At 40.0% G+C, this 15669-nt stretch overlaps 1 protein-coding gene across 2 annotated transcripts in view; it reads right to left on the reverse strand.

Annotated features, from left to right (window-relative positions):
* pde10a (phosphodiesterase 10A) overlaps positions 1-12833 on the reverse strand; it is a 66085-nt gene extending 53252 nt beyond the window's left edge. Inside the window, exons 1-2 of one of the 2 annotated variants that reach the window (XM_082556617.1) lie at positions 12351-12833; positions 12072-12248 (exon numbers count right to left, since the gene is read on the reverse strand). In XM_082556617.1, coding sequence (XP_082412743.1) covers positions 12072-12248; positions 12351-12372 — 199 coding nt within the window. In that variant the 5' untranslated portion in view covers positions 12373-12833. The remainder of the gene's footprint in view (positions 1-12071; positions 12249-12350) is intronic. The other variant, XM_082556618.1, reaches the window with a different exon arrangement.
* Positions 12834-15669: the final 2836 nt, after the last annotated feature.

The following is a 15669-nucleotide window of genomic DNA, read 5'->3' on the forward strand; positions in this document are numbered from 1 at the left end:
GAGCATATAACTGCCTCTGTTTGCTCTTATTTGCTGGAAAATGCAATAACAGAAATAAAAGCTCCACGTTTACACAAAGCCTGGCATGCACAAATTTGCATGCGACTGCAATGCGGCTCATCTCAAATGTGACGTCAGTGGACATCATGGCACGGTGATCCATTAGGACAAGTGTGAGATGTGCATAATTTAGGTTAATGAAAATACAAATCACAGCACATCATTACCCGCCCTCTGTCGTCTTAATCATTGCCATTTATGAATAACTGCTGTCAGATAGCAGTATATTACACGTACCCAGAGGAAAGGTTTGTTGCTCGCTCAGACATCCTCACTGTCCCAAGAGAAAAGATGACATCTTTGTTTATCGCTCAATGTTCTGAAACTCGGTTCTGTTTTTTTCTTTTCCTAAGGCATCATTAGGACATCGAGGCCATTAATCTCATTGTTCCCTCTTATTCTAACCTCTCCTTCAGTTTTTCTGAGACTCTCATAGGCGTAGTTAATGTCAGCGTGTGTGCAAATACAAGTTTGTGTTGCTTGTGATCTTAGTTATGTTTTTGCCTTTAAAGAAAGTAAAAGGATTCTGTGCATATGAAGAAAATACGCTACAATACACTAAAAACCTTAACAAATTCTTGTTCAACTTTATGGTAAAATAACAGCAGTAGAAAAACACCACTAGACCACATTCAGTATATAAAATTACCAGTATGGTTACAGCACTATAAATTTAGATTAACAATAAAGGCCTTTATCTCCTACAATAGCGTCCACTAAATAATAAAAAATGAAAAGTGTTTGTTATTGTTTAGATGCACATTGTTTAGCTTGTAGCTTGTCAGAAATCAGCCCATTGTCACTTTTTCTTTTCCCCAAGAAAAATGGCAACCACGATCCACAATAGAGAGTACAAAGAGGAATGGGTATAGTAGTGGGAACGCTTTTCAAAGCATTACATGTTGGTTAATTATTCCTCACTTAGCCTGACTACATGTATATCAAGTGTGAAACTAGTGAAAATAGTATATATATCTATCCACATCCACAAGGGTGGTGATGTGTAGGGAAGGAACAGACTTTTGCACTGTGCTGATCTACTGGCCGGTCACAGGTGAGTGGCTTCACAGTGCAGTGGTTTACACATTTGTGTAACAAGTACAAGATCATCAGTTCCCCGGGGGACATAAATCCCATTGTGGTTGCATTTTGTGTAATTAAAAAAAAATTTGCCACATCAAGCATGCTGGGCTACCTGTGGTGGTGACCCACTAACTACTGTCTGACAAAAGTTTAACCTTTTTATCTGATTTAAAAAAAACAAAAAAAAAAACACTGATGGACAAACATCAGTGCTGCTGAATACATTCAAATCCTGGAAAACATACTAAGCAGCGGGTTCCCATACCAACACTGTCATAATTTGCCCATCTAGTTGCAAGCACGTATGAGTTCTGTGAAAACTGCCACATGGATCGGACTTGGGCATTTAGAATTAGTAAGGACTCTTTAAAGATTAGAGCAGAAAGTGAATACAGCAAGTACAGGCTGCCTGCATGTGATATCTCATCTGTGTGTTGGAAGGATCCTGCCCATGTGGAGATCATATTGACAGGAAATTGCACTGGAACCATTAAAGGCAGGCAGATTTCTCTGTCAGCGTCGTTGTATTAGTGGAAGAATGTGTAGAAAGGACAGCAGTAATTACATGTTGTGTTCACAAGTGTCCACTTATAAAACTTGGCTCTTAAGCTCCTTGCAAGTCCCTCCCAAAGAGGAAAAGTACTGTCTTGTCAGCAGCAAAGAGGAAGAAGTGGTGAAAGATGCCTTTATGGAATCACTGTTTTTAAATATATGTCCACAGGAAGCTAAGAAGGACGATGCTCCAGTCTTCATTTTGTGTGGTGCTGATTAAATACAGTCCCGTTCTTTCCTTTAAAGCATTCAGTTGCATTCTATTTTGGTTACTCTCTACATGCCAAAGGTGTTTTAAATTTAAAGAATAATAAAACTATGCAACTGAATTGATTAACTGAAAACTCCATTTCAGTGTGGGCGTGCCATAGTGCTTCAGTGAGGCCCTTTCTTCCAAATACGCTGACATCTAAGTGTCACCTGCAGCACGGTGAACTTTCCTGTCTGAATTGTCGTAACCAATCTCCTTTGTGAGGAATTCTCTTGTCCGATTTTCTTAGTCATCTGCTTTTTCTTCAACTCATTCAATGGATAAAATCAATTTTTTGTATGCAGACACTCATTTGCATATTGTGACTTCTCAAATTTAACAGTTATCTGGTCAATACCCAATCACTCCAGCTCTTGCAGACAACAACAGTTGCAATACATCAGTAGTAAAATCATTTTTTCTTTCTTTTTTCTTGAACCCAGTTTTACTAAATCAAATTTATAGACCAAAGCAGCTGATCACAAGCCCGCATACCCAGCCTAAAAGATTTATGTTTATAAATCAGATCATTGGATCAACACACCATGTGATCTGACTGTCACTCCTGGCATCCCTGCAACTTTGTAGCTTTAGTTATTGTTATTAACATTACAATGTTGTTATTAGCATAACATTGCAATCACTGAAATAAATGCCAAGATCCGGGAATGCAGTAGAAAAGATAAGCAGTTAGACAATCAACGAGGGTTTATACAGACTGGGAATGCAGTCAAATCTAAACCACCACAGAGGTTAACATAACATGAGTGCACCTAAAATGTCAGCAGTAGTTTGCAATTACACACAAAGTTCTGTGAATCCTTTTTAGCAAGCAGGTCAAAGCAAAAATCGGAACACTGTGAAAAATATTTAGAAGAGACAACTGAGGCAAATATTTAACCATTTGCCATGTTTTCTCTTTTTATACAATTTTAGCTAAACTGTGCAGAGTTTTTTCCCCCACATTTTGCCATGTGGAAACCAGAGAGTACATTCTTATCACATCCAAGAGAATCAATAGTCAGTGCTGGAAGACACAAACAAAATACCAAGAAAAGAAAAAAAGAGCATTGTTTTAGTTTATATGATTTCCTTATCTACATGTAGGCCAGAGGTTAGGCTCCCCTGGAAGCTGATGAGTATTCTCGTGCATCGATACAACCAGTGTAGACAGTTAAAAAAAAGCATTGAGACATTAGAGATGCTGGTTTGTAAGGCAGCAGTCCGAGCAGCAGAGTGTACTCAGACTGCAAAATGAAGTATTTCTAAATTCAGAGCAGTGCCAGAATTCCTCTGCCTAAATTCAGAACGTCACAGACGATGTGGGGCAGACCTCTGAAATGTACAAATTTGCTGTAACTGGCCACGCAGCATTACTGCTCTGCTCATTTCTTTTTACTTCAGTAAAGAAATTCTTAAGACCAAACTTGCGATGTCTTAATAATTGACACATTAAAGAGATGAGTGCAGTGTGCCACTTTTTCCACCATCTCTTCTCCCTTTACAATTTTAGAACTTTTGACTCTTGATTTAATTTGCTAAAATTATTATTTGTTTTAACTTTATGTGTTCATTTGCAGAAGGAACCGTAATTCAGACATTTTTTTTTTTGTCAAATGAACAAAAGACTTGCAAAAATGCAGCGAGTATGTTGAATCTTTCTCCAGTCTTTTGTTTATTTAAAGAGTACTTGATGGATAAAATGCAATGATGTGAATACATAATGAACATGTTCCACTGGACATTTCAACAGTCTTATAGCAGACTCTAACAGTGGAAGCTTGTTTCTGCTGCCGTGCCTCATGCTGACAAATTTAATGTGACCGTATAACACCTCCTATGCTCTCAGTAGCACACTGTGATCCAGGCCTCGCACTGCATAATTAAATTTGTAAAAAAAAGAAAAAGAAAAAAGAAAAAAAAGGTTAATATAAGACAATTTGCCCAAAAAATAAATATTGATAAGGCTTGCACCAGTTCGTCAGGGAAAAACAGATTGCACGTTCGAGGCGCTCGGAATTGGGCAGGTGGAGCAGATATGTGATGTCGAGCGCTGCAGTGGAGAGAACTGCAGAAGGCACATAAATCAAAAAAAGAAAAAAAAATTAAATGGGTGAAAAAAACGTGATGAAAGAAGTGTGCAGGGGTGGTGGGTTGAAGGAGGGGTGGGGGCTGAGGGGGGTATTTGCGTCAGAGCTGGAGCCAATGAAGTCAGAGACGGGGCAGGCTCAAGCAGGAGATGCTGTTACTGCCACTCACAGCACTCGCCTGGGCCTCATGTCCTCTACGTCACAGAGCTGGCACAAATTATGCCTGCTTCAGTGTTCGACACACACATGTGCACGCATCCGCGCTATAAAATGAAATTTATGTGTATCACACACACATATCCTGCACCGTTCAATGACATTCAGAGTAGCTACCCAGCAGGGGTGTATTTTTTTTCACTACAAAGTGTAGCTCACAGTAAAAGATTTTCCTTTGGATTCAGGCAATAGATGAAATAGAAATGCTGACAGAAGAAGATTTTATATTTTCTCATAATGCGTTTGTCTTTGCTGTTCAAGGCTGTTCAGCACTCAGCTCATATTTATATATGCAGTATACAGCTTGATAGCTGCTCCAGAATTAAAAAGGATGAATTGCTGAGACAGCAGTGAGGCAAAATATGCTATTATGATGCCATTAAATACCATATAGAAGTGTTTTACAAACTGTTTTTCAAAAATGGACACACACCTTTCCTTCCACCCTATCAGCACCCTCATCTGTGACAGTGCCACAGACACACACTCATTCATTCATGCATATCTCACTCATGCAAATCCTGCTTATTTAGATTAGCGGGCAGTGTTTCTGTTGTTGCGCCACTTCTGACCTAGATTATCACAACCATAATTCTGGAGGATAACTACGATGATGAGCATGTGGTCAGGAGTCTGTGGAGGAGGAGGGAGGAAGGGGGAAAAATAAAAACAAACAGCGCTCATTTTCCATGCAAAATGCTTCACTGTGCAATCTTGCAATACTGCGGGCAAAACAGGTCAAATGTGGGTCTTCGGATGTGCACAGGCGGACAGATGGGATCCTATGCAAGCTATGGAAAACACACACCTGCGATTATTGCCCAGTTAGTTAAAAATATTCAATTTATTGTTTCAGCTTAATAAACTGGCACACAATTGTCTTTTTAATCATAAATGTTCAATATGAGGGAGAAAACATAATCCATTTTCCCCCCTTGCACTGTTACAGCAACCAGAACAGCAGCTGCAGCTCTGCTGGCAAAAAGCCACATCCTATAGGCAATGACGCAAGCAGGAGACATTAGCCATGACCTCATCAGCCCGCCATCATAGCACCACTCTGCTCTGTACCTCACACTCACACACAAACACAAACACATATAAGTTACTACTGGCATTACAAAAGGCAAACTCTATCCCTTAGTGTTATACAATGCTACCACTCTACTTGAACACACATACACTAACATCCTGACATCGTAACAATGACCTGACCAAAAGGAGGCCCTTTTAAAACACACACACACACACACACACACACACACACACACACACACACACACACACACACACACACACACAGATCATTACTTACAGCCTGTCAGTGTGTGTTCTTGCGACAGTATAAGGTGTGTGTACAGTGAGGCGCCGTCTGCTCTTTGTGTAAGCATTACACGCAGACACACCAAGGAGAAATTATGTTAAACCTAACAAGAAGCATTTACAAAATATGATGTAAAAATACTATGATTTTAATGAAACAGAGTCGGTGAAGTGTGGCTGGTTTTGTTTACTTGATATAAATTAATTCGATGTCTCAGACAACAAGAACAACAACAAAAAGCAAAGAAAACACATTAAAAAATAAAAGAAATGGAAGAATTAGTAGAAGTAGTGACTGGGTAGGTGGGTGGGGGTGAATGAGCAGTAGCTGGCTGCCTGCGTTCCTCATCACAACCCAAACAAAGTCACTATGAATCATAGGTGAGAAATATGGGTGCTGACGTAGGGGGCTGGAGATCTCGCTGCACAGCAGACATCAGAACAGGCCAAGACGGCCAAGCAGCCAGACATCAAGTCTGCCTGTTTACTGATAACACATTCATTCATGAACTAAACATGCTTATACACACACACACACACGCACACACACACACACACACACACACACACACACTACGCTTGTCACTTATTCACTAAATATTATTTTACTAGTACTTGCAAGACGTCAGGAGTTTCAAATATTATTTTCAATTCTTCTTTGTTTGAAATTATTTGCTTTGACTTTTAACCTGGGTGTAATGTTACAGCAGTGATTTCACTCAATAAGACTAATTTTTTCCCCTTCTGCCAGTCCACATAAACTGTGATTCGGAAAATTCCTTTCAAAAGAAATCTGCTATTTTCAGGATTTTTTTGGTATTCATTGCCAAGTTTGCAAACAGCAGCAGAAACAAAAATAACCATACAACAACATTTTTTTAAAACCAGAATTTGTTTTGTCTTCTCCGTGGTGGATTTGTGTCATTCATCTCCATGCATCTTATCTTTATACATTAGCCCCACCTAGTGTTCGCTTATCAGAGGACACCGATAAAAGCAAGCAACAATTATTAAATTAAAGAGAGAGCAAAGCACATAACTGCAAAAAAACAACAACCCAAAAACAAAAAACCCAAACGACTTTCATTACAAAGTTGCAATGTAAAGCACTTAAGACAGTTAGGATTATTTTCTTGTGTAAATGTTTGCCGTTGCGAGCTGCAATACACATTTACACCACCAGGAGGTGTTCTTACACTAGCTGTTCTTGTTCCAAACTGTCTGCAGCGGAGTCATCAGAGTGAACCTGTGAGCTGCTGCACAACTTTATCTTAAGAGAAGAACACAAATAGGAACCTCGGCTGCACTTCCTGTCTTACAGCACAAACAGCATCGCTAGCACAAAGCCAAGGTAGAGACACACAACCATCCTTACATCTAATCCACAAACCTCAAACAAACAAATCTATCAAGCTACTCACTTAGCATGCTAAATTAACAAAAGAAAGGGAGAAAAAGACTGAGATTCTAAGTGGCCTCGTCTGCACTTGTTTCATAAGATCAGGGTCTTTTTACTGCTGTGACTGGAGGCCATTTTGTTCTTCATGACATATTGTTATTGAAGTGGCAGCAACATCATTGCTACATCATAGATTATATATGGCAAGCACTTTCTTTAATTGCCAATGACACATTTAAAATATTATCCTCTCATCTAACATGTAAACTTCCATGAAAAAAGTCTGCTTAAAGAAAAAATGATTGGAATGAAGTTCGTGATGTGGGTTGCTTAAACTTGGGAGAAACATCTTGTGTTCATCATCTCACTATAGCACACAAATATCTATGTATTTGTTTGTTTCTTTGACGGTCATCCAAACTTGGCTCAAGGGTACATCTTATGTACCTGAAGGTTCTTATCTATATCAGACGTTGTCACATTGCCTAGCAACGACCTGGCAACAAGCTAAAATGACTCTTGTAATACCTTATAAAAACATTGTTTCATTTTTATTTTATTTTATTTTATTTAAAATCATAAAACCATAATCATTCATGGTACTTTATGCCATCGGTTTACCTGCCAACCACCTAGCAATGGGCTAAAATGTGGCTAAAATTTGTAACAGCTAATGAAAAATTTAAATGGTTTTTATTTCATGGATATAACATCTCATTTATATCAACAAAAGCTGAATCATACATAATAAATCATAACTTCATCATTTTACCTGGAAACCATCTAGCAATGGGCTAAAATGTCCCATGCATATAGCATTTTATAAAAGAATCATGTCATATTAATTTAATGCCCATCAGCATGAACAGGCCAAACATGTGGACCTTTACTAGTGTATATAATGTTCTTATTTATAACAAATTGACTGATATTAGAAAAAAAAAAATTTGGCCAAAATGTGCAACAAACCTGTGATTGCGAGGTGATTGCACAGGTCACTTTATGGGAGACAGCCTCTCTCCAAACAATCACACACACATTTGAACAGATAGTATTCACTCTCAGACATATTGGAGAAGGTTTGCAAATAACTGGCATCTAATTTATATGGTGTTTAATTTTACGGAGTACGAGCAAGTCTCGTTGCTTTTCTGTTTTCACTGGACTCTGAATGCTAGTAATTAAAAGGAAATGTCTGTGAATGTGTTTAAGCAACAGATTTCTACAGATTTGTCACACTTAATCCCCGAATTATTAAAACAGAATACATGTAATTGCCAACTTGACCCCATTTGATTGAAAACTGATAGCAGACTGACTGCAAGTGGTTGCAAACCTGGTTCCTATCTGGGAAGTAACCAGATTCCAAGTTCATTACACACTGTTGCACTAATTTTGGTTGTGCCATAGTCTCCAGCCACTGTTTTCCCTAGTGTGACGTTACCATTAGGATTCAAGGAAAACAAAATAAAAAAAATGATTGAATACTGAGTCAGTCTCCGTTTGTTGGTAAGATACATGAATGAAAAAGACCGAGACTATTTTGTGTGTGCTAGATTTTCAAATGGACAACTGTTTGACACTTTACATCTTAATATGAAAATGTTGTGTTTATATTCCACTGCTCCCAGTAATGGTGTATGAAATTAGATATCCAGTGGAAAGAAAGGATATAGATTATCTCATATCCTTTCTTTCTTTCTTTTTTTTTTTCTGTTTCCTCATTTGCCTTTTTTTTTCTTATTTTGACTTAATCAAAGCATGGTAGGAAAAAGAAATCACAGGATCAAAGCAACACATTCATTAACTTTTTAGCAAAGGTTTTACTGGCATCACCCTGTAACTGTAAGAGCTGTTGTTTTGTACAGATAAAGGCTTTTAACCAGTTGCGACGGTGGTTGTTGGTGGTTGGGTGGGGGGGCTGCAGAGGGCAGTTGACAGGTCTAGGCTGTACACCAAGAGGCAAGACAAAAAAATGCTTTGTGGTCCTGATATGAATTTCAGTACCCCTGTTTCTACACCTCCTCTCTTGGCCCACTGTGGCTCGGAGAGTGAACAAAAACGATCTCCATGAGAAAACACAAGCTTGAGCACTCAGAGGCGACAGTGAATGGAGCACCGACAGGAGCAGCACACACTGACCAGTGCTAGTTATGTGGTTCTGTTGTCTGCTTATTGTAATGGCAACCATTTAGTTTGAGCAAACCAAAACTTTTTTTGTGCTGAAGTACTGCGTGCATTTGTTTTAAAATCTAGATTTGCTTAAACAGTGTGTCTGCATTTGTGTATCATAGTGTACCAAACCTGCCTCAAAGCATCCAGAATGGCGAGATCTTGAGTGGGTGGGGTTCACTGTGTGTCCACCCCCTAAGTAGTGACAGATGCCAGGCACAGTTGGGGAAGGAAGCGCCAGGGTCTCCTTCCGTATTAGCCAAGGGAAATTCTCATTTGGGCACGGGACCAACGAGATTCAGAGCCAAGCCTGAAATCTGAAGATGTGATCTGCTTGCATTTATGCTAAGTCCTGCAGTACATTTGTATGTGGATGCCAAGAAGCATTGGTTTACTCATCATACCCTACTGCAGTGGATGTAAATGCATTTTTATTGTTGTGCCCAGTCTTTTGTTACTTTTAAGAGACAATATCGCTCTTGTAATAATTCACAGACTTCACTGCTTTTAATTTTTTTTTTATTGTAACTACTTTCTGAGAAATATTACTCATGAAAACTGTGCACTGTATGCTGTTTTGCGCCAAGGTGTCTTGATGAAATTTCAAGTTGTGGTTTTTCTTTCAGCGCATTTGAAAAACTGAGATGCAACACAAGCATGGCCGTACATAAATAAATATGTGTTGTTTTTTTAACTGATACTTTTAAGGGTTGTATTTCAAAGGCGTTACGTGGCGCAAAACTCAATATGTTTCAGGCGTACAATAAATGTGATTTAAAAGGTAAACCACAGAGAGGAATTCATGTTTGTGTATGTGACAAAAACAGCTTAATGCTTATATGGTTAATAATTTTTAACTTGACAAGTAGTATGCAAAGGAAACACCACACAAATCTAGTCCTTGTGCAAAATATTTTCATTCCTACAGCCCTATTCATGCAAGCAGGCACGACTATCAGCTTGAAGGTGATGGTGTTCTTGGCCTTGAACTCACAACTTCTTTTTATGTTTTTGCCAGCATAATAGCAGCCACGCTGAGGATTGAGACACTTTAAAAGCCACCTTTTGATAGGGGGGGATGCTTGAATATTGAACTGAACGATGAACGGAAACCAGTGTTTTTAAATAACTGGGGACACAATAGATTTCAGCTCTATTTGGCCATGTAAATCATTAATATGCAAACTCTGGGTTTACTTCCCAGGCAGTAATGTCAGACTGACAGCAGTCGCACGATATCATAGACACTTTGAGGAAAGCAAACCATAACAATGGGACTGATTTTACTTAGAACTGGTTTTTGTTTGACAGTCGTCACGGACCACATGTTTACAAAGTGGGTTAAGACTCTGGGGCTGGGAGGAGCCAAAGGCGTGGTCAAAAAGTAGTTGGCTTTTAACATTATTGATAGACCATTAAGTCGGCCAGGTATCTGCTAGGTATGGATTAATTGTATATGGCTTATAACCAGCGTGGATCTCAGCCATACAAGTAACCACTTATAGAGAAGGAGCATTTACCAGAATTACCAGACACAGTTGCTAACCAGCTTTGAAATGAAAGTTGTTTGTTTGGGTCGATCAATGTCAGGCAACCTGAAGAAAGTGAGAATGATGGTGTTTTCACACATGCACTGCAGCCCTGAATTTTTTAGGTATTACCTGATGGAGGCATAAGTAAGAATAGGAATGTTAGATCAGACCTTAATTCACCTTCAGCCAACCAGCTTCCTAAAAAAAATGTCAGTGTGATGGAAAGCAGAGGTAATGTGTATAAAGCAGAGGTCACTGTCTGGTGAATTCACACTGTGTTTCCTGCCTTGTGCATGCCCTTTTTATGCAGCTTCCACGCCTAAACCAAAGGGAGTATTTCCAGTAGTGATAATGTGTTTGAAGTGAACTATCTCATGCTACATGTGGGAAAAGGGAAAATCTGGTCAATGTCCTGCCCTGATTATCGATTAGCTCAACATTCTCCAAAGTTCATGGCTTAAGTTGAACAGTAGAGGCCTTCTGGGTACATGCCCAGGAACATTATTATGACGTTAAGTCAAAATATTGAAAATTTATTAAATTAAATTACTATAAAGAAGTGCAAAATTACTCAAAGACACTTAAAACAGACCACAAGGTGAATCAGAACAACTAAAAAGGGAAAAATAATACTGATGCTAATAATGGAGATAACGAAAAAAGAGCTGAAACTTCTCTGTTTTTTGTATTCTTTTGGATTTATCAGTGGAAATGTCCCCTCTGAGTATCAAACAAAATACGTCATCTCATTTGGATCCACAATATTTAACAGCAGCTTACTCTCGTTTTCCCAGGGTATATGGCCAGGCCCATTAGCACACAAGGACTCTGCATCTACACCACACTGATAGAAGATTTAGACATGATCTGAAATAAATCGGCTCAGCATTATAGTTTACCGGCGTATAATCCATTTTCTTAAGCAACTGCTCTTTCTTTGCTTGAGTGGTTATTTCCAAGCCACCAGCCAGTCAGAGTTCACACAGACTCTGATACCAAAGTTGGCATTTCCTATATTTTCCTAAGAATTAAAGTCCCTCCTGCAAAACCTAATATCTCACAAAAACCCACCGGGGATTGATAAGAGATTATAAAAAGTAATCTGTGGACACACACATTGTTTTTAGGGATAAAGATACTGATTTAAGTGCATGGCATCATGGCCATCCCACTGCACAGCCTCTGTAGCGCTAGCACGGCAGCTACAGCAGCTGTGCGTCCTCAGAGTATCAGCAGGTCTCGATGCCTTTTTTGCCTACAATAAACTATTTGTAATGATCCGTTTGAATATCTGAATGTAAAGAAATACACCAACGAATCCCTGAGGAGCTCACATAGCTGCACTCTGACAACAGTTCAACTTTCACACTCTCATTTGTGACCATCACTCCTACCTTGGTCGCTGGTTCCTGCAGGCGGATAGTCCTCAAAGTCCTGGTCATCAGGACTTTTCCGTTTCTTCGACATTTGCTGCTCACTGTTCGGGTGATTGATATATCCACCGCCGAATTGATATCTGCTGACAACGTGAGACACCTTCAACCGGCAGGGTATAATACACATACAACAGTCTGGGGGTGGCGATAAGAGAAATGCGAATAAATCTCAGTCCCGTTCATTCAGATTCCTTCTCTATATGTGCCCTTTGCAGCGTGCTGTGTGCGCAAAGTTACCATGTGGCGGCCAGTCGAGCATCTGGAGACTCAGCGAAACAAGAGGCCCGTCAGCTCTTGATTCCCGCCGTAATCACACAAGATGCGTCTCCACGTCCGTCCGGGGTTTATTTCTCTTGACAAATGAGAAATATTTGCAGCTGGAGTGATTTGTCGATCACGTGTGTCGCGGATTACGCTTCAGACCTGCTCAGATGGAAATTACGCACTGGAGGCAACTTGTTGATCCACCTCTATATAAGAAAGAAAAAAAAGTGGTTTTCGTCATCCCGGATGCGTTAAAAAATCATTTTAGACTTTCAACATTGTGTGAGGTATTTTGCTTGAATGGTGCTCGGCGACGTCAGACTACAAGTCTAATCAGGCATCGATGACGCACAGCCGACACAACGGGAACTCTTGGGTATCTTCAAGAGTAAAGGCCAATGTAAACGGAGATTAGCTGGACGTGCTCTGCCCGATAAAGTACACCGAAGCATACGTTCCTCTGGCAACATCTGCGCTACACACTATGTTGCGAGTAGAAAACACTCTCCGGCAACATCTGTTAAGGAGGGGAGGATTCCTTTCCAGCGTAAAATTGGAGACAGTGTTTTACAGAAGTAGTGTAGGGGGAGTACAGTACCTTCTTTTTCACAATACCATCAGTCCAGCGACGAGTGGAGAACAATGTTTTTGTCTGTAATACGTCTCGCACAAAACCTCCTAATCCGTGTGCGAGACTAACATAAATCGAACAAACACGCATGATGTTGTGAAGACCAGTCTTGAACGAATAGGTTTGGTTTGACTTCAGTGTTCGGGAGCCACAGAGCAACTTGAGAATGAGCTGTGAATAAATGAGGCAGAAGAATCGTGGTATTACGCACAGTATATACAGCAGCAGCCAATGACGCCACTGGTCTGGCTTTTACAAATTGCTTGATGGTAGTTTTTCCCTCTCCGCTCGACTCGCCTAGGAATGCCAGAGAATAGTGAAATCAGCGCCCTTCTTTTGCTACAGCGACAAAGGACTGTGCGTGCTTGGAGATTTTGAGGAGATATCCAGCTGGATAGAACTGCACAGACAGTATCAGATTATCAGTGACTACTACACATTCATTTTGCTTTTTTGGAGAGTCACAGAGGTGTGCCTGACACCAGTTGAGCAAATACTCTCCCTCCCGCTCGCCCTTCATTCTCTCATAGTTGATTTATTTATGAGCACTCCCGGGTCAGAGGATCTTATTCCATTTACTACATCTGGTTTAGATTTCAAGCGCCGCGCGCATATCGTTTCTACAAAATGTGCATACTCTGATGTCAAAGCGAGTAGTTTGGAAATCAAACATAGGTTTGTTGCTACAGTTGCATTCGTGCCAGTGACGCTGGCATTTCGTGGTATTTTCTGAAGGCAAAGACGCATCTCCCTCGCTCGCTCTCTCTCTCTCTCTCTCCCCCCCCCCTCCCATTCCTCACTCACTGCAGCTACTGACGTCAAGACATGCTTGCGTCAATGCTCCCTGCTTTGACAGAGAGCTTTTTTTTCATTGGGATCATAATGGGATTATTAAGCTTAGAGAAATACCCTGCCTTCGTGGCTTTTTCAGATTTTTGATAGATGTTTCTATTATTATTATGATGATGATGATGATGATTCTTTTGCTTTAAATATAATTCCTTATAATAAGCAAAGGACACGGGCTATAATTGACTCTTGCAAGAAGGACTGGTTGTATATCATTCCACAGTCTGATGATTATGCCTTCCCTTTGGATTTTTTTTATTGCACTTGTAATAGTCTATAAAAGCCATGAGCACAGAACAAGAGAGAACCTACACGGATAAGTCTGTTTGTTTACACACCAATGCCAAAGACAAATATGTGTCTTTAGATGTGAATCTCTATAAAAATCAAGCAGTCACATTTTTTTTTGGTGTGTGTTACCCCCAGTTAGAGTCAATCCACCTTTGCAGTGAGGATTTATTTAACACTGATGTGTAATCACATCCAGTTTAACATCTCTGTAGTACACAGGCTGAGACCATTTCAGCTGCTCAGATAGGTTTACAGTGAGATGCTTAGAGACATGAGTCAGTTGTGTATTTGATTTAGCAGATTAGATGTCCGTTCCTTCCTGTCAGTGTGCGGTTGCGGTTCGTACAAAGGAGAGGATGTCTTGATGTCCTTATAGACTGACCTTGATCTTCTGGACTGAATGGGCTTTTGTGCCTCTTGGCTAGCCTTCTGTCGCTTCAGTCATAATGTCCTTTTCCCCCTGCAGTTTAGTGAATTTCTGCACTTTTTGTTACTTGATGGCTTAATCTTCAAACATGATAGTTTTGCATATATCAGTACAGAATTCTTTAAGTGTCTGTATTTTGCAGTTATAGAAATGTTTTGTTGAGGTGTGAGTACAAAGAGTGAATAGAAAAAAATGTGACATTGATCATAATGTAACACAATTGTAGTAATAAAAATCTCCTGTTGCAAAATGGGAAGATAATCAGGTTTGAGTTGAAAAAATACAGTCATGTGAAAAGGAAAGCTTGGCGGCACTTTCTATTACAGCTTGGTAATAAAGTAGTAACAGTGCGGTAATAAGATGCAAATGAGACAGTAATCATATATAATTGGTGAGATATTGCCATGTAATTACCAAAGTAATGCACAAGTAATGACCAAGTTCTACTTTGTATCAACAATGGTTTTAGCTGAGTAATATTACACTGGAATTTATGCAACTGGGTAATCAGAGGCCAAAACCTGGGGGTGATAATGTGGAAACTAATAAATCTCTATGAGGGAAAAAAACAGGTAATAATAGTATAGTAATATATTGGTCACAATGCCAAACTGCGGGATAACAGCTTGGTTGGCATAGTTGTAACTGCCCAGCAGGGCTTGGAAGGAGAAAGAGTGCCACCAACTCATTCAGTAGAAACTGCGTGCTAAATAGGAGGAAACCTGTGATGCTGGACAAACAAGGACCCTGAACAAGTGGGAGAATGCTGCAGGTAAAATCACTTCAGCAGAGCTCTAAAAGATGGAAGCTCTCTGCTTCAAGTTTCTGGGGAAGCTGGTATACAATCTTCTTCTGAGCACCTCCAACCTGTACAGTTGAGGCCTGGCTGTCTCACCTTTCTGTCACCAGAAGGTCACACTGGACCACATTCTCAGCAGCTGCCAAGGAGTTTGGGAGGGTGGGGGCGTTACCACTGGCACCACAAGCATCTTCTTTGGGTGTTAGCAGATACCATCTGTGCTGTCATAAACCACAGCAAGAAGCAACAGCAACTGCAAATTTTCCTGCCCTTCAGGGCCAGACTTGTTTACACC

The sequence above is a fragment of the Aulonocara stuartgranti genome, assembly GCF_965226115.1.
Source record: "Aulonocara stuartgranti genome assembly, chromosome: 13".
Taxonomy (NCBI): Eukaryota; Metazoa; Chordata; class Actinopteri; order Cichliformes; family Cichlidae; genus Aulonocara; species Aulonocara stuartgranti.